The sequence below is a fragment of the Phymastichus coffea genome, unplaced genomic scaffold, assembly GCF_024137745.1.
Source record: "Phymastichus coffea isolate CEN01 unplaced genomic scaffold, Cenicafe_Pcof_1.1 PCOF00025, whole genome shotgun sequence".
NCBI lineage: Eukaryota > Metazoa > Arthropoda > Insecta > Hymenoptera > Eulophidae > Phymastichus > Phymastichus coffea.
The window spans coordinates 1,362,885-1,383,306 of NW_026706836.1; the positions used below are offsets into that span (position 1 = coordinate 1,362,885).

At 33.9% G+C, this 20,422-nt stretch overlaps 2 protein-coding genes across 4 annotated transcripts in view; both read right to left on the minus strand.

Annotated features, from left to right (window-relative positions):
- The window catches only part of LOC131675546 (ran-binding protein 10), a 710,588-nt gene extending 693,975 nt beyond the window's left edge, over positions 1 to 16,613 (minus strand). For all 3 annotated transcript variants that reach the window (XM_058954562.1, XM_058954563.1, XM_058954561.1), the window contains exon 1: positions 16,316 to 16,613. In XM_058954562.1, the coding sequence (XP_058810545.1) occupies positions 16,316 to 16,523 (208 nt within the window). In that variant the 5' untranslated portion in view covers positions 16,524 to 16,613. The remainder of the gene's footprint in view (positions 1 to 16,315) is intronic.
- Positions 16,614 to 19,037: 2,424 nt separating this feature from the next.
- On the minus strand, positions 19,038 to 20,028 carry LOC131675556 (uncharacterized). The gene is made up of 2 exons (XM_058954574.1): positions 19,233 to 20,028; positions 19,038 to 19,066 (listed from the first exon to the last, which is right to left on the minus strand). Exons 1-2 carry the CDS (start codon positions 20,026 to 20,028, stop codon positions 19,038 to 19,040), a joined length of 825 nt encoding a protein of 274 aa, XP_058810557.1.
- Positions 20,029 to 20,422: the final 394 nt, after the last annotated feature.

Here is a 20,422-nt window from a genome sequence, read left to right on the forward strand (position 1 = left end):
TACAGCACGAAATAGTGGCGAATTTCCGAATAAGGAGCTATAGTGTAATTATATGTTTTTTGGGTCACTGAATCCAAATTTAACGTCAGAATGACTCTATAATCTCAATTCCCTTAACCCTAGAGCCCCATAACCTGCGACGCTGTAACCCCTGACCGACATACCCCAATTTCCTTAACCCTCGAGCCTTTAACCTGCTGCGGTATAACCCCCGGCCCTATCGAGGGTTAAAGAAATTCGGATTTGGTGGACGGGGAATACCGCTGGGTCAATGGAACAACGATAGACGTCATTTCTGCGGTAAAAGAAGGTAGAAGAATTTGTGTCTGTGATAGGAAAATTCATATCCAACTTACGTATACAATATAATTTACGTTTACATACAAGTGTCTATAACTTGCCAAATCGATCAGCTAGGATTTTTAATCTTACATTTTTCTGGTCTATTAACGATGAAGAAAGTATCTACATTAGCAGATACCGGATTCACTTAGGGCCTACATTTTCTAACTTGAGGATAACCGTGTATTACATTGCTCAAAAACTCCAAGTTTTTGTGTTCTACTCTTCATCCGTGTTAGAGATCGTGTTTGAGCGGCAGGTTAACGGAGAAGTCACTGGAATTAAATACTTTCTATTATTTCTCATATAACACTGCGTCCAGTACTTTTACTGTTCTTTATTATTACTTTGTCTTCTAGAAATTTAATTATATTTACCCATTTCGTTATTAGAATAAGTTTATAATATTACTTGTGATTTCCAATTAACTTATAAGTTATTGAAGATGTCGGCATGTAGAATTCCATGCAAAGGAAAAATCGATTCCTTTTGTAATATCTGCGGTAAATTTGAGGTAGCTCGACTTCGTCAATCGATCACTGATATTATTAAAGATCAGTTTGAAGAATGTTACGAGACACCTATGAAAAATTTAGACAAACCATGGGTTCCTAAATATATTTGTGAAGTGTCGCCGAAGTTTGAAAAACTGGAATACGAGGTGTGTTCAATAAGTAAGGTGACTTTGTATTTTTAAGAAAAAATATTTATTTATTTATCAATATTCATATTGTCCCCATCAAAGTAATACCCCTCAGAGACAATACACTTATGCCAACGGTTTTTCCAATCCTCAAAGCACTTCTCATAAGCACTTTTCGGTATAGCCTTGAGCTCTTCCAGCGATGCAGTCTTTATCTCTTCAATCGTTGCAAATCTCCGTCCTTTCATAGGTCTCTTTAGTTTTGGAAACAAGAAAAAGTCACATGGGGCCAAATCCGGTGAATATGGTGGCTGAGGCATGACTGTGGTGTTGTTTTTGGCCAAAAAATCTCTCACAAGCAAAGATAGGTGAGCAGGGGCATTATCGTGATGCAAAAGCCATGAATTGTTTTCACACAATTCTGGGCGTTTTCTTCGTATTACTTCTCGCAAACGGCGCATAACTTCAAGATAATACTGTTTATTGACGGTATGTCCATATGGTAAGAACTCCTGATGCACCACGCCATGGTAATCGAAGAAAACAGTGAGCAAAACCTTTACATTTGATCGAACTTGGCGTGCTTTTTTTGGTCTTGGTGATCCAGAATGCCTCCACTGGGACGATTGAGTCTTAGTCTCGACGTCATAACCGTATACCCATGTTTCTTCACCAGTTATGACCCTTTTGAGTAAATCTGGGTAGTCGTAGACGTCATTCAACAGTTCTTGAGCGATGCTCATGCGACGGTTCTTTTGGTCAAAATTTAGCAATTTCGGAACAAACTTCGCTGACACACGTCTCATGCCCAAAACGTTAGAAAAAATTTCATGGCACGAGCCAAGCGATATACCAACATCCTCAGCAACTTCTCTGATAGTGATTCGACGATTTTCCAGAAAAATTTTCTTCACTGCTTGAACGCTTTCATCAGTTGTGACGTGCATGGGCGTCCAGAGCGAGGCTCGTCATTGGCATCTTCCCGGCCATCTTGGAAGAGTTTGTACCACTTGTAAACATTTTTTTTACTCAGAACAGTTTCACCGTATGCCACCGTCAACATTTCAAGTGTTTCAGAGCACTTTATTTTATTTTTTACACAAAATTTGATGCAAATCCTTTGATCCATATTTTTCGATAGCAAGAAATCGTCGAGCACGCAAAACACTTATAACCTTTACGCCTCTCACAACCAAACAAAAAATGCTGTACACTTGAAACTTGGTACAGATATTCGGGAAGAGTGTACCAACATAACAAAACAAAAAAATCGATAATCGAAAGTACGTTGCCCGTGAAATTTGAAAAGTTACCTTACTTTTTGAATACACCTCGTAAAACTAAAACCGAAGTTGTTCTCCAACCAACAATATGGCGTGAACCTAAAAATCACCATGATGACTGTTACTTTTGTAAATGTGATACTTTAGGTTTTAATCATAATAACAAAGCTTCTCTCCTTTATCCGAACGTTTCTAGTGTAACAGCAGCTCAGTATGGAAAAATAGAAAGAAAAAAAAATTCTGATTCTGAGCCAAAAAAACTTCAACCAATAGAAGTTCCGGTAACAGACAAAAGCAGCAGTAGTGATGAAGAAGATTTTTCTGACTCAGAAAAGCCCAAACTTTTCAACCAAAATTCTTTGGATGATCTGATCCGTGATTTGAATCTTCCGAAAGATTCTTCAGAACTCTTAGCTTCAAGACTAAAAGAAAGAAATCTTTTATTACCTGAGACAAAAGTTTCTATTTACAGGAAGAGAGATATTAATTTTCGGCCATATTTTACTTGCGTGGATAACCTTGTTTACTGCAACGATATAAAGCATCTCATCAGTTTATATGGAGTGCAAGGAGGTTATAATCCAGAGAACTGGCGACTCTTCATGGATGCATCTGTACAAAGTCTCAAGGCAGTACTTCTGCACAATGGGAATGAGTATGCAGCTATTCCCATTGCTCATTCTACTGTGATGAAAGAGTCTCACGATAACTTTCGATTCCTTCTTGAGAAAATCAATTACAATGAACACAAATGGCTCATTTGTGGCGATTTCAAGATGATCAATATATTAGTTGGCTTGCAATCTGGAAATACGAAGCACCTCTGTTTTTTGTGCCTCTGGGACAGTCGTGCACGAGAAGAACATTGGGTTCGGAAAGAATGGACAATAAGAATCGGAATGGTTGTTGGATCACACAATGTCGTCCATGAGAACCTTGTTGATACTAAACATATCTTGTTACCTCCACTCCATATAAAACTGGACTTGATGAAGCAATTCGTCAAGGCACTAGAAAAGGAAGGCGAATGTTACAAGTATCTTCAGGGCAAATTTCCTAAATTGTTTGAAGCGAAAATTAAGGAAGGCATATTTGTAGGGCCAGACATTCGAGCACTTATGAAAGATGATGAATTCCTCTTGACAATGACGACTAATGAGAGAAATGCTTGGATAAGTTTCAAAAGTGTCACCGAGAATTTTCTCGGAAACCACTGGGACCCTAAATACAAAACTATTATGTCGACAATGCTACAGAATTTTCAAAAATTAGGGTGTTTGATAAGCCTGAAAATACACTTTTTGTATTCACATTTGGAATACTTTCCGGACAAAGTTGGGGAGTTCAGTGAAGAAATGGGTGAAAGATTTCAGAAACAAAGAGGAACATTATCAAGGTAGATGGAATGAGAGCATGATGGCTGACTATTGCTGGGCTCTACACCGACACGATACATTGACAGATCATCATAGACGCAAATCTCTTAAACGTTCATTTCAAGATAAACGACAGCGTTTTCATAAAAAAAAGAAGTGAAAAACTGAAGGGTTGCAGATATTCAGATGCAACACTCACAAACTGAATAAATGAGATTTAAAACGCGTAATTGAAAGCTGCGTAGAATACAAGACTTGGATATTGAAGGGATTGAAATGTAGAGACTTACGGTTATACGATAGCAGCTTGAAGTGCTGATTGAGGAAATTCTGGCAAAGGAGTCTGAGGTTGCACACTTGCAGGGCTCGGGGGTTGAATATAATTTGGAGGCTTGAGGTATTCTGCGTAGCGAATTTCGGTATGAGGGTTGGGGGTTATAGCGTCGCGGTAATAGGGCTCAAGGGTTAAGGAAATTGGGATATGTCGGTCAGGGGTTTCAGCGTCGCAGGTTATGGGGCTCTAGGGTTAAGGGAATTGAGATTATAGAGTCATTCTGACGTTAAATTTGGATTCAGTGACCCAAAAAACATACAGGGTGTCAATTAAGTCCCGGGACGCCTGAATATTTTCTGAAGTACTTCAGTTCTGAAAAAGGTCAAGGTCATTCCTTTAGTAACTTTCAACGCGGAATCCGATGGTGACCTTGAATTTGACCTTGAGATTGACCTTCAAGGTTATTTCAAGGTCAACTTTGTTTTTTCAAATAGGAACCCCCATTTTTGACCCCGGATTTGGAAAGAGCGGGAAATTTTACGTCCAAAACGGTATTTTAAAATTTTTTTTCATGGCCTTGAGAAGGTCGATTTAAGGTCAAATGTTTGAAAAACTGCCTAAAAGCGTTTTTTTAATTTTTAAGACATCGAAAAATGGCCTCTACAAAATTTGTTCAGAACAGAGTGGGCCACCCAATGCACCAAAAACCTTTGACCTTTAACCTCATTTTGAAGGTCATTTCAAGGTCGAAGTGTTTTTTGTAATGGAAACCCCTCTTTTTGACCCCGGATTCGCACATAGCGCGAAACTCAACACAATACCTTATCCAAACGTCGGATTTCGCGCTATGTGCGTATCCGGGGTCAAAAAGAGGGGTTTCCATTACAAAAAACACTTCGACCTTGAAATGACCTTCAAAATGAGGTTAAAGGTCAAAGGTTTTTGGTGCATTGAGTGGCCCACTCTGTTCTGAACAAATTTTGTAGAGGTCATTTTTCGATATCTTAAAAATTAAAAAAACGCTTTTAGGCAGTTTTTCAAGCATTTGACCTTAAATCGACCTTCTCAAGGCCATGAAAAAAATTTTTAAAATACCGTTTTGGACGTAAAATTTTCCGCTCTTTCGATTGCCGTTGTCAAAAATAGGGGTTCCCATTTAAAAAAACAAAGTTGACCTTGAAATAACCTTGAAGGTCAATCTTAAGGTCAAATCCAAGGTCACCATCGGATTCCGCGTTGAAAGTTACTAAAGGAATGACCTTGACCTTTTTCAGAACTGAAGTACTTCAGAAAATATTCAGGCGTCCCGGGACTTAATTGACACCCTGTATAATTACACTATAATTCCTTATTCGGAAGTTCGCCACTATTTCGTGCTGTAACGAAATCGCTAAATCACTCAAATTCAATCTACGATATCTCGATGGAAAAAAAAGATTTTTTAAATCTGAAAAAAGGTTTTGAAGGGTAAGAGTAGTACTTTGAGATAGCATTACTCGTTTTTTAAAATGAAATTGGCTTACGACGTAATACTATGCGAAATATAGTGAAAAATCGTGTTTTTTGAACTTTTGGGTTAGGATTTCTCGAAAACCTAGGGTGATGGAGCAATTCTGAGGTCAGATTCGGTTTCAGCGCACCAAAAACCTTTGGGAACGTACTCTCTGGTTTCTGGGTTTTTTTCCTTGTCGGCTTGTTTTATCTTTCTGAAATTCTCGCTGTACAATATCTAGGTGACGTAAGTAAAATGCTAATTTATCTAAAGATATGGACATAAATCGAAAGAAATCAATGAAACGAAAGCTAATTCCACTGTTTGCAACTTCTTTTGTGAAGGATATGTATCGCTCCTTGTTTTCAGTGAGAGCATATTTTTTCCCTTCAAATTCTGAGCTAGTAACAATTTCTGATATAATAAAATGAGAGTTATAGCCTGTAAAGTTATGAAATACGACTGGTATAAAAGTGGTATTTTTATAATTCAAATTGCAATGATTGTGAGCAGCACCACTAAATTTTCTTGTTAAATGACAATGATCTCGAACATGTTTTTCTTTCTCTTGGAAATATCGATTGCAGATATGGCATCTTCTTGCCATTATGAATGCCTGTTCAGTAATAAATGATAAATCCATTTCTATTGTATTGTTATATATCTGTTCTAATTCGATCACTAAAAACTTCAATTGCTTTTAAACCATGATACTGGTTATTCATCATCATAACGGCATATCACATATAATCCGACACTAAAGACTTCATGTTCTTGGAAATTGTATGTCTTAACATCGAGATTTCTATTTCGATTTTCCATAGGTTTTAACAGACATTCAAAATCGGCGTATATAACAAATGGAACCTCTTCATTACGTTTATAATTTTTAAATTCTAAAGTAGGATCGTCAGGTAAATTAATCCGACAATTATTTATTTTGGAACAGTCAACTTCATGAGGTTTCAAATTTTCCTCATTAATAAAATAATAAAGACAGCATTAACATGGATAAATTTTTCCATCACGTAAAGTAATTCGACTACGAAGAAGAGCAGATAAATGTTTAATCCAAATGCAATGAGTTTTTAATTTGAATTTTTCAACGTCTATTGGTATACGAGGTCTATTAGTATCATTTTCATCAATATATTCGTTTTGTATTAAGAGTAAGTTGACAGATTTAGATTGTTTTGATTTTGTTATATAGCACGGTGAGACTTCATATTTCAATCCATATTTTTAAAGTATATATAAATTTACAAGAATGAAAATTAAATTTTCAAATTGAGAACTACTTTTCGTTTTTACACAGAAGCTTATACCGTCAAAATTCAATTCATTCTCATAGGGTTTGTATTTATTTACTCTATAACAATGTTGTTCAACTGGATGAAGGCATGAAAGTAGATCCCACTTACAACATTCATTGTCTTCATTTTTAACATTAACAGAGGCTCCTTTATTACTTAAGCTTGACGGTAAAGGAATATATGAGCATGGTTTAAGTGGATTATACTTATTTATTCAAATAGTGAGTCCAACGATAGTTTTTAATGACCAGCATGAGTCTCTTTCTTTAAATTCTTCTATTTTTGTAAGTATATATATATATATATATATATATATATATATATATATATATATATGGGTGATTCCAATACTTTTTTAACTTTAGCTGAAGTTGGGGGTCAGCCGATCGTGGCGGCGATTTTTTCTAGGGTAGGGTATGATAAATGAGGCCTTTTGCCGCCCGCAGAATTTTTTTAAGGCCTTATATATGTATATATATTTTTTTAAAGGGTCAAAAAAAGGCCTTTTTTGGCCTATTTTTGAAAAATCATAGCTCCGCGAGTTTTTAATTTTTTTTGACGTGCGACATCTTGCTGGATCCGTCTACTCTTGTTCTTTAAAAAAAAATAGTCCAATATCAAACATACATATATACACTTTGTTCCCATGAGGTATCGAAGTGGATATGAGGCCGATTTCATGGTCATCTTTGAAACCATATAACTTTGTCAATTTTCAATATTTTTGAATGGAGTTTTCGGAATTCTCTTCTTTTTTTCAAGAGCTTTAATTTGAGATCCCGCCCGTCTCATTTGATGCATTAGAACCGAAGTTATATTGCTTCAAAGATGGCGGTATTTTCAAAAGTGGAAATTTTCAAAGTGATTTTAAAAAAAACTCTTTTCTTTTTTTCTACTTGTATACATTTTTAGATAGCTTACACCGAGTACAAAACTCCCTGAAATTTTTGGTATGTTGTTTTTTGTTCCTTTTTAATAATTGAAGTTTGAAAATTTCGAAATTTCAAAATTTCGAAAATTTCAAAAAAACCGCCATCTTTCAAGCAATATAACTTCGGTTCTAATGCATCAAATGAGACGGATCTCAAATTAAAGCTCTTGAAAAGAAGAAGAGAATACCGAAAACTTCATTCAAAAATATTGAAAATTGACAAAGTTATATGGCTTCAAAGATGACCATGAAATCGGCCTCATATCCACTTCGATACCTCATGGGAACAAAGTGTATATATGAATATTTGATATTGGACTATTTTTTTTTAAGAACAAGAGTAGACGGATCCAGCAAGATGTCGCACGTTAAAAAAAATTAAAAACTCGCGGAGCTATGATTTTTCAAAAATAGGCCAAAAAAGGCCTTTTTTTGACCCTTTGAAAAAATATATATACATATATAAGGCCTTAAAAAAAATTCTGTGGGCGGCAAAATGCCTCATTTATCATACCCTACCCTAGAAAAAATCGCCGTCACGATCGGCTGACCCCCAACTTCAGCTAAAGTTAAATAATAAAAAAAAAAGTTATATATAATATATATACTTGACCTACAGTACTATTTTTTAATCTTCCGCATCATTGGCTCAAACTTCCTATCGAACATCAAAGTAAATAAATTAAAGTAATGTAATGGCTGGAATTACATCATTATAGTATTTATTTTAAATTATCGTTAATTAACATTGATTTTATTTGAAATATTTAATATATTCAATTTTATAGGTATGTTATGAAGAAATGGTATAATACCATATAATTTTTTAAATTACACTATATGTAGTCATTTACATGATTGCAGGAATATTTATGTGAAAGGATTACAAAAGAAGTAACGGTACAAAAAATTATTTCGGAAAAATAGATTTAAATAATTTACAGTAGAATGTAATTATAAATTTGAATTTAATTTTTTTTTAATAACAGTAAAATTTTAGATATCGAAACTGGAATGAGATGCCAGAGATTAAAAGATTTAAGTTTTATATTTAAATCATCATGCATATATCATAGTCAAAATTGAGAGAATATAGTATGTACTGCGGTAAATACACAAAAGATATGCGATTGGATGATGCAAAGACAAAAACAAGCATAATCAAAAGGGATCGATAAAGTCGAAAGATTTACAAACGACTATAATTTGTATAAAAATTCAACTAAATATTTAAAAATAGCTATGTCGGATTCTGAACATAAAGATTATAAACAAAGTGTACTCTACTCAATGTATAATTAAAAATAATAAATATTAAGTAAACAATAAAATGTAAACTTTTTTAACTAATTACAATAACAACATAGTCATGTGTGAGAAATATAGGGTACTCTCTTAGTAGAGACATTACACCTCAAGGAGTGAACAACCAAGCGATTTCAAGAAAGGGTGAATGAATGGGAATAAGGTTCTCTCCTAATATTGATGTTTAGGAGGAACATCTGAAAGCGGTAACAGTCGAGCGACTGCGCTCGCAGTCTCTAGCATTCTCACGAAAACAGCTATGGTAGTAAGTGAAGCTCCCTCCGTGAAGAGAGAGAGAGCACGCATTTATTACTATAGCAGCGATTCCCAAGCCAGAACTATAAATAGCATGCACTCCCCTCCTCCTCCGCGGGTCGTGGTCCTAGGCCACGCTGAGCCAGAGCGAGAGCACGCGCCCTCCCCCCTCCTCCGCGCGTCATGGGTCAAAGCGACACTGAACCAGAGCGAGAGAGCGAAAGAGAGAGATAGAGAGAGAACGTCACCAAGCTAAGCTGAAGACGCACTCCCCTCCTCCGCTCGCTCGGGCCCTATATCAAATGTGTGTGTAGCTAATATTTATAATAATCATTCTCTAAGATACATGTGGCATTGGCTTTAGTAGTAAAACGCTAACCTGCCAACCCAGAGGACGCCGGTTCGATTCTCCGATCTGTCTATCATTTTTTTCAATTTTTCACTTCCTATTCATTTTCAATGTAGCAATTAAATTATCAATAATATTTATAACTTTTTTAAAATTCATTTAAATAAATTAGACAGAAAACACTAGGTAGAGTCCCTTGGGACTAGGAGCTCAAGGAATCTTCGTCAAAAAATATAAATAATTATTAACATTAATAATAATTAACATGGAAGGGTTAGGCCAGGGAACTAAAGGGTTAAATCAGGAGTTCCGCATAATAATTATTAGGATTACGGACGCCCCGAAGGGTTACCTGAAACATACATTACTGTACTACTGACTTATAAATAAAAGATCTTTATAAATTATTAATCAGTTTATGTTTTTACATTCGCAAAAATTTTATTCAGCACGTAACATTAATGTTTCAAATTATTGTCATTCACTTTTTCCACGAATTAAAATGTTAGACATAATAGTTTTATAACAGAGAGAATGATAAATCATAATTACATTAAATATATTTCTGTTTCATTTCCCTCTGACATTGATAAGTTAAAGAGAACAGTACGATTCCAATTCCAACACTGATGCATCGAGTAGATCCGGTACCTGGGACATAGAGCAGAGATCGATAAAGCAGAATATCTACCAATACATACTGACACGTTGACAACAATCTACAAATACGGGACTGACACATCAGCAACACCAGGGCCAATATCTTTATTGACTGTCAATAAGGAATCATAAGAACACATAATAAGTGACTGAGAATTTCCATAAACTTTACTAATAAAATAAAATAAATTGTGTGGTTTTAGAAAAAATTTTGAAACGAAAAATCTATTTTCTTACATAATGAACCAAATATTAAAGAAATATTGAAAATGATAAAGTTACTGCGGTATTTCTTGATCTTGCTAAAGTATTCGATACTATTAAATATGTCATTTTATTAAAAATATTTAAATGATGTGGGATTCGAAACTTAACAATCGGACTATTTGAAAGCTATCTAACAAACATAATTCAATTTATAAAATATCAGAATCGTTTAAATGCTGGAATAAGAGTTATACTAGGTGTATATCAAGGAACCATACTAACTATACTAAGGCCGCTATTATTCATTATTTATATTAATGATCTTCTTAAATTACTACCAAAGAATACCGTGTTGTCACATACTGATGACACTAATCATTAGAATATGACATATATTACATAATAAAAAAAATAGTTATTTACGTACCTTTGAATGTACCATATTGTATTACGTCGAGAGACGCTTTGAAGGTGAAGAGGTCCATGGATAGTCCAGTAAAAATAGGCCTGAAATGTTTTTGTCACATAAGTGGATGCATTTTTGATATATGGTAAATTGAGGTCGAAAAAGACGATTCTGAAATTTGCAGAGTTCTAGGTCCAGGGGTTCTAAGAGAAAATCACGTTTGAAATTTTTTTTCGCCTGTATCTCGCGAACGGCTGAACGTACGACAAAATAACATGCACCAATCGAAAGAGCGTGAAATTTTACATCAGAAACAATGTTTAACCCGACATCGATGAGTGTAAACTGTTGAGATAAAAAATAAATAAGAAACTTTACGTGAATAAGGAGAAGGGGAAGGCTGGGGAAGGCGCGGTATAGTTTCGCTCTCCTCCGCCGCCCCTCCAAGCGTGCGCAGACAGTCGACGACACTCGGCAATCGTCGGCCTATAGTAGCCGAAGAGGGGAAACGTGCATGTACGCGCGCTTGAATTCATTTTCGATATTTGGTGGCCGGCGATGGAGCGGTGGTCGGAAACAAGTCTTATTATGATCTTTTAGGATTTTCTCTTTGCAATTAATCTGAAAAATACTCTCATCACTAGAACTTAAACGAATTAGTTTAACGTAAGCCCCACCTCTTCTTAATAAACATATGTAACATCCATATCATTCAAATAACATGTGACAATAGCCGAGGTAGCTAAAGCATACCATCACTTTTTATTTTCGAGCGGGTTCGAATCCCATTGAACATACTTTTTTTAAGCATTTTTTTTCTGTACATCCCTTTGATGGTATACTTATATTTTATATGTTTTAATTTTTGAAAAAAAATTACTTAAAAAGTTGTATTTCTATATTTAGCTGACTTGTACCTGAAAATTACTACAAAATTACATTTGCAATGTTTACTTAATTATCGTATATAAAATTTTCAGTCCTTGCAATGAAATAAGCATTGTTATTTGAACATGGATAAATATTTAACATATAAATATATATTTGAAGCTTTTTTTATCAGTTTGATCAACTTTTAAAGAACAAAATGTGCATCGATATTAATCCTTTTTAATTTGAGAATAATTCATAAATAAATAATTTTGTACAAGGCTTTACATATTTTGGCTTTTTAACAATTAAAATGACGTTTCATTTTCCAGCACGAGAAAAGCCAAAGATCGGAGGCGGTGGTGGGGGGCTTCCCTCGCGCGCTTGGAAATACTGAAAGTCCGCGTTCAAATCGACGAAGAATTATACTCTTTGTTCAAACAAACAAAGAGTATAATTTAAGTAGTCTTGTAGAAGTAATGTTGAATGAAGAATGCAATGAAAACGAAATAAATGAGTCTGCGCCGAAAAGAACTAGGCACGATTAGAAAATAAGAAATCATGTAAACTATAGCCTACGTATGCATATAAATTAAAATATTGTTATTAATAATTGAAAATATATTGATTATTATTTATCCGTATCCATATTTACGGATAGCAAGTAATAATTATTTGGAATTTATACATACACTGATATGTATGAATTCAATTAAGTTAATAATAAACGATTGGCACTAAATATAGTAATTACAACTAAACCAATCTCAATAAATTTTGAAGCTACCCCAAATTAAAAAAAAATGATCGAATTTGATGCAATAGTTCGCCTGATTTTTGCGAAGCGCGTCGATTTGAACGCGGACTTTCAGTATTTCCAAGCGCGCGAGGGAAGCCCCCCACCACCGCCACCGATCTTTGGCTTTTCTCGTGCTGGAAATGAAACGTCATTTTAATTGTTAAAAAGCCAAAATATGTAAAGCCTTGTACAAAATTATTTATTTATGAATTATTCTCAAATTAAAAAGGATTAATATCGATGCACATTTTGTTCTTTAAAAGTTGATCAAACTGATAAAAAAAGCTTCAAATATATATTTATATGTTAAATATTTATCCATGTTCAAATAACAATGATTATCTCATTGCAAGGACTGAAAATTTTATATACGATAATTAAGTAAACATTGCAAATGTAATTTTGTAATAATTTTCAGGTACAAGTCAGCTAAATATAGAAATACAACTTTTTAAGTAATTTTTTTTCAAAAATTAAAACATATAAAATATAAGTATACCATCAAAGGAATGTACAGAAAAAAAATGCTTAAAAAAAGTATGTTCAATGGGATTCGAACCCGCTACCACGAAAATAAAAAGTGATGGTATGCTTTAGCTACCTCGGCTATTGTCACATGTTATTTGAATGATATGCATGTTACATATGTTTATTAAGAAGAGGTGGGGCTTACGTTAAACTAATTCGTTTAAGTACTAGTGATGAGAGTATTTTTCAGATTAGTTGCAAAGAGAAAATCCTAAAAGATCATAATAAGACTTGTTTCCGACCACCGCTCCATCGCCGGCCAACCGCTCCATCGCCGGACACCAAATATCGAAAATGAATTCAAGCGCGCGTACATGCACGTTTCCCCTCTTCGGCTGCTATAGGCCGACGATTGCCGAGTGTCGTCGACTGTCTGCGCACGCTTGGAGGGGCGGCGGAGGAGAGCGAAACTATACCGCGCCTTCCCCAGCCTTCCCCTTCTCCTTATTCACGTAAAGTTTCTTATTTATTTTTTATCTCAACATTTTACACTCATCGATGTCGGGTTAAACATTGTTTCTGATGTAAAATTTCACGCTCTTTCGATTGGTGCATGTTATTTTGTCGTACGTCCAGCCGTTCGCGAGATACAGGCGAAAAAAAATTTCAAACGTGATTTTCTCTTAGAACCCCTGGACCTAGAACTCTGCAAATTTCAGAATCGTCTTTTTCGACCTCAATTTACCATATATCAAAAATGCATCCACTTATGTGACAAAAACATTTCAGGCCTATTTTTACTGGACTAGGAGCGTCATTGGCCGCTGTCCGGCCTCGGGCGCTCCGCCTCTTTTTCTTTAAAACAATTCGAATAGCATACAACGCGGTTAGTCCAAACTACGTTAAAAATTTTTCAGTTTTATGCTTATAAACTGATTTTTATCCTGTGCCCACTTGACTTCGTTTTTTCAATAAATTTGATAAATTTATTTTCACTATTGTCATTATCATTTTCTTCGTATTTGTCACTTGTTGCATCTATATTTTCTTTATTTACCACAAACATCCTTGACAGATTCATTCTTTAAATATTTTTAATACCATACTCATAGATCGCGATAGCGTCAAGGATGAACATATAAATTATAGTAGAAATATGCACGTTTCCCTTCTATTGAAAATATATTTAATTTTAAAGAGACCGAGATTACTTTCCTATAGTTAGAAAAATTTCCTTTTACAGGGCATTACTTTACAACTGAGGAAAGACTCCTCAATCGTATCGAGATAATACAGCGGAGAAGCCTGCTCCGCTGTATTGTGCGACTTTTTGCGTTGAGCATGCTTTATACGTAAAATGCTGTTTATAGGCACCAAAATTGAAGAAACAAGATACATTATTTTTGTAATGTCGAAAAATGACAAATTTATAGATGTAGAAACATTAATAATTATATATACTATAGGTTGTTTCAATGTTAATTGTTACTTATAGAATTATTGCATGAAGAAGAGCTTGTGTAATGTTAAGTCATATATAAAAAACACAAAATTAATTAAATAAAATCCTACTTAACAAATTAAAGAATTTTCCAATACCATTACAGATGAAGAAATGTTTAAAGATCCTTCTATTTCTCAACAACATATACATTTATATTGATATCTATCAACCATTTAGTTATATTAAATATGATTCATTTTACAAAACCTTTTGCTTCTATTATAATAATAGATTTTTGTTATGTGTATGTATTCATATGTTTATCTTCATTGGTTTTAGTTTTTAGTTACATGCATCAGGCAATTCATTTTACATCGTTTTCATGCTACAGAATTTCTATCTCACCCTAATGTCTTTTATGTTCAATATGTTAAAGGATTCAAGAAAAGTCTTTATAGTTAGACTCAAACCATATTGCTCTCAATTACATTTTTATATTCTAAACATTTATGTCCATTTGTATATTCACGTATCTTTTTCAACTTTCCTAACAATGTTTGCTGCAATAACCATATCTTCTCTTTATTTTCTTTTCATGTAAATCATTCCAATAGTATACAGTATAGTAATTATTTCGGTGAACAAGTTCTTCTTTTATCGAGATGATCTTTCTTGTTTTCTTACTTTAAACACCAATATTTGACCAATTTACTTTTTTGATCAATTGTTTCCGTTCCTATTTTCTACATTTTCTAATGAACCTTCAATTTCTTCTGTCAATTCCAAATACAACTTTTTTAGCTAGAAAATCTTATGTAAGATAAATATTTGGTCATTTATAATTTTTAAGTTCAAGCATCTTGGACACAAAAAATAATGCTTCCACAACACAGTGTAACTTTGTAGTCATATGAAACCTATCCTATGTTAATGTTGGTAAAAAATATAAAAGGTCTTGAATCAAGCTTAAGACAACTGGATGTGCAAGATTTATACACTTGACTAAGCCATTGAGATACACAAAATATGTGTAGCGAAGAAAATGTTTACATGGTCCTCTGATTCACTATTAATAATTTTTCTTATTTTTATTCGTAGCAGTTTTATCTGTTTAATTAACTTTCAAATATTGTAATATATATATTACATACATTAAACAGTATTAAAACAAGATACAATTTATATTGTTACAGGTTAGTATAATTTAATTTATTTACAATAAATTAGTTATATATCATTAATTATTAATATTATAAGAAACAAAAAGTTGTAAAAGTTTAGATGAACTAGAAACCTATAAAATGCTGGTATTTTTGCAATATTATGATTACAGTATAACGGCATGTAGTACTAAATTAAAACATTTCTTTTTTAAATAAAAGCTTTTTCTTTGTTATTTTTCTTCTTGATTTTTAAAAAATTTCTTAGATTCTCCTAATTCCTAAATTATTTTTTATAAATTAATACTTTCATTATAAATAGCCCCCACACTCTCTAGGCAATTCATTAAATCAATTCATAAGAAAAATGACTAATATGACCAAAAAATGGTTTTACGATTTTTGGTAAAGTGGTAAAATATGAAAAATAATTTTGTTAATAATAAAAATTTTCAATAAGCTATAGAGGCTTACTAAAACTATACATAGAAAGAAATATATATATATATATTCTCATCCATTTAATTTCAATACATACATATGCAAGGATGCCTCCCTATCTCCCAATACTTACAAATATGCATATACTTCTTAATTTAAAATTGAAATTGACATAATATTCTTATATAGGTATCAATAGTACAGTGTCTACATTTTTACTAATTCATAAATGTTTTAAAATTGATTGAAGTATGTCCTTAAAATCTACAAGTGACTTAAAAAATACTAAATTTCTACCTTTGTAATGTACACGCAGATTATTTTGTGAGAGTCCTATATAATTATATTTATCTTTTGGACTCCACGCCCTTGGCAAAGGCGTTTCTTCTTCATTCACCATAGGATAAAGCAGTTTTAAGCGGTCCACAATATGATGTTGCATGGATTTATTATTATATGACTCCATGATAATACGTTCATTATTATATTGTGACGTCATAGTCATTATTCCATTTGCATTAATATCATTTAAGCTGCAATCGCTTACAACAAAATAATTTATTTTATAAGGTAAATACAAACAGCTGATAGTAATCTTAAGAGATACATATACAATCTTTAGGAGATTGCAGAACAATTCGAAAGACCTTAATAGTTAGTACTTATAATTAGCTTTTTGAGAAGTTCTACAAATAAATATTATATTTAGAAAGTTCATTAAATAAAATATTAATTTTTTGACAATATTTGTAAGTTCGTATACAATTGATTACCTAACAAATAAAATAAGTTTTCCATATTAGGTTCCAACATCAAAATTAGAGTCAGGGCAAAATATTAGGCCCTCGCCACATATGCGCATATGTGCGTGTACGAGGACGTACAAACGCGTACAAATCGCTAAGAATTTTGACAGTACCAACAGAAAGTTACTACTATTCCTCGCATGCCCCAACGAACACACTCCCGGAATAAACGTATCATAACGCTATATTATTGAAAGTTACGATACGTTTGTTCTGGGAGTAAGTGTGTTCGTTTGGGGCATGCGAGGAATAGTAGTAACATTCTGTTGTTGGCACTATCAAAATTTTTAGCGATTTGTACGCGTTTGTACGCCCTCGTACGCGCGCGTCTGCGCATATGTGGCGAGGGCCTTAGAAAATTCGGTAAGATATAAAGTAAAATATTTTTAATAATCCAGTAATAAGATAATTTTACAATCAATAGTATTTATAACATTACAGGTAAATTAATTATGTAGACTATTGAAAATAAAAATAGTTTTACCTGTGTCACTTGAATGTGTGACGTCTCAACTACTTATGGTCTTATATGGTAAAGGCCACTGGCTAGTAATGAAAACCTATAGTTACCCGACGTTAAAATCTAGGGTATCTACTCTCTAACGTTCTTACAAGCACCCGTTCTGGTCGCTACCGACACAGTCAGGCACTATTACGAGGTGTGATCTAAAAGTAAGGTGACTTTGTATTTTTAAGAAAAAATATTTATTTATTTATCAATATTTATGTTGTCCCCTTCAAAGTAATCCCCCTCAGATACAATACACTTATGCCAACGGTTTTTCCAATCCTCAAAGCACTTCTCATAAGCACTTTTCGGTATAGCCTTGAGCTCTTCCAGCGATGCAGTCTTTATCTCTTCAATCGTTGCAAATCTCCGTTCTTTCATAGGTCTCTTTAGTTTTGGGAACAAGAAAAAGTCACATGGGACCAAATCCGGTGAATATGGTGGCTGAGGCATGATTGTGGTGTTGTTTTTGGTCAAAAAATCTCTCACAAGCAAAGATAAGTGAGCAGGGGCATTATCGTGATACAAAAGCCATGAATTGCTTTTCCACAATTCTGGACGTTTTCTTCGTACTGCTTCTCGCAAACGGCGCATAACTTCAAGATAATACTGTTTATTGACCGTATGTCCATATGGTAAGAACTCCTGATGCACCACGCCATGGTAATCGAAGAAAACAGTGAACAAAACATTGACATTTGATCGAACTTGACGTGCTTTTTTCGGTCTTGGCTCATCTGGGCTCTTCCATTGGGACGATAGGACTTTGGTTTCGATATCATAACCGTATACCCATGATTCGTCACCAGTTATGACCCTTTTGAGTAAATCTGGGTCGTCGTTGACGTCATTCAACAGTTCTTGAGCGATGCTCATGCGACGGTTCTTTGGGTCAAAATTTAGCAATTTCGGAACAAACTTCGCTGACACACGTCTCATGCCCAAAACGTTAGAAAAAATTTCATGGCACGAGCCAAGTGATACACCAACATCCTCAGCAACATTTTTTTTACTCAGAACAGTAACTTTAACAGAACATACTCATCGTATGCCACCGTCAACATTTCAAGTGTTTCGGAGCACTTTATTTTATTTTTTAAACAAAATTTGATGCAAATCCTTTGATCCATAATAGGCTAGTATCAGAATACGTTTTAAAAATATTTTGAAAATGATGGAAGTTAAGCGGAGGATAGAATAAATGATTGTCACAAGATTCTATTTTAACAGAGAGATTTATTTGTACGTCTCGCAGAGAGTTGTGTACAGCCAGACGGTTCCAATCCAAGTGAAGCTTAACATACATATATCAGCGGCTCGCAGGCCGCTATACGCAACTATAGTACACACACACTCTTACAGAGTGCGCGCATGCGCACACATGAAATGCTTAGCAAGCTATCTTAAACACTCCCTCTCTTGCTTTGCATTCCATATGTTTAAATACAAAAAAGAAAAACTTCTAAACATTAATTATGTCACATCTAACTTTTAAACTAAATTTGTTTAATTAAATAAATAATATATATATTTTTGATCACAGAACGCACAATATTCTAATGAATATTGAAATCTATCTTACAATCTAAAATACAAAATAAAAAATAGGAACTAACAGTTTCTCATAGTTAACTTTTGACTTATTTCATACTACATCTTCTTAATTAAGTACTTCTAAATTCATCTAAACAAATCATTATCGTCTCTAATCAGCATTAGTGACAGCAGCCGCCTCTGAAAAATTTAAATAAGAGAATGTTTTTACATTTATGTATCTAAAATCAATTACAATAATTCAACAATATATTTCTAAATTTTCTAAATGGTTGAAGAGGAAGCGGCTTAATAAATATATCAGCGATATTATCATTAATAGATACCCTTCTACTACTGACTTTACCTTCTAAAGCACACTGTTTCACGTAATCTCCGTGAGTATCAGACAACTTTCTTTTAATACCTATTCTTTTTCTTTCATCCAGACGTTTCTTAATCTCTTCTAAAGTGTCATCAAAATCTTTAAGTTTGTGACTACCCTCCTTTTGGGTACAATCTCTGGCAGATTGATTATCACAGTACAGAGTAACTGGATACATGGTGTAGCCTAATATATCTCTTAATGCCTTATCTAACGAAACGATTTCTTTGCATGCCTCACTCATAGCCAAATACTCTAACCCACAAGTTGAAGAGGTTACCAAAGTTTGCTTATGACTTCTCCATGCAACGGTGTCTTTATACAATGAAATGGCTATGCCACTTGTGGAAGTGGAATCTGGCCAATCTTTAAAACTTGAATCAGAGTAAGCTTCTAAAGTATCACCATTACCTCTAAAAGTAAGTCCTAACTTGGCTGTCCCCTTTAAATACCTAAGTACTCTTTTGACATCTAACCAATCTTCTTCGGTGGGATTAGATTGCTTACGCGAGAGGAAATTTACCGCGAAGGAAATATCCGGTCGTGAAGCATTCGCCAGATATGAAATACATCCAATGATCTCTCTATATAGGACATCTAATTTTCTTCTAGTCTTTTCTTGATCTTGGTTGATTTTCTTGCTTCTAGCTTGTCGAGTAACCATAGGTGTTTCGTGTGGATTATAATCAGTCATTCCAAACCTTTCTAACACTTTATAAACATAATCTGTTTGATTGATTGTCAATATTTTATTACTTCTATCTCTCTTGATAGTCATGCCTAAGAACTGTTTTGGTTCGCCCAAGTTTTTCATTTAGAAAACACCGCTCAAATAATCTATTATTTCTTTTAATTTCTTTGAACAGTTGCTCGCCGCAATAATGTCATCCACATACAAGACTAGAAAAACAACAATCCCTTGATATCTATAAGTAAACAGGCAGGGCTCATCAATATCTTTTTGCAGACCCAGTTTTAGTACTTCTACTGTGAAACATTCATTCCACTTCTTGGGACTTATTTTCAAACCATACAGTGCCTTATGTAATCTACAAACTTTAGTCTTTCTAGTGAATTCATCTACTTCTAAGCCCTCTGGTATCTCCATATAAATTTCTTCATCTTCATTTAAAGTACCGTTTAAGAAAGCTGTTTTAACATCTAACTGGCGG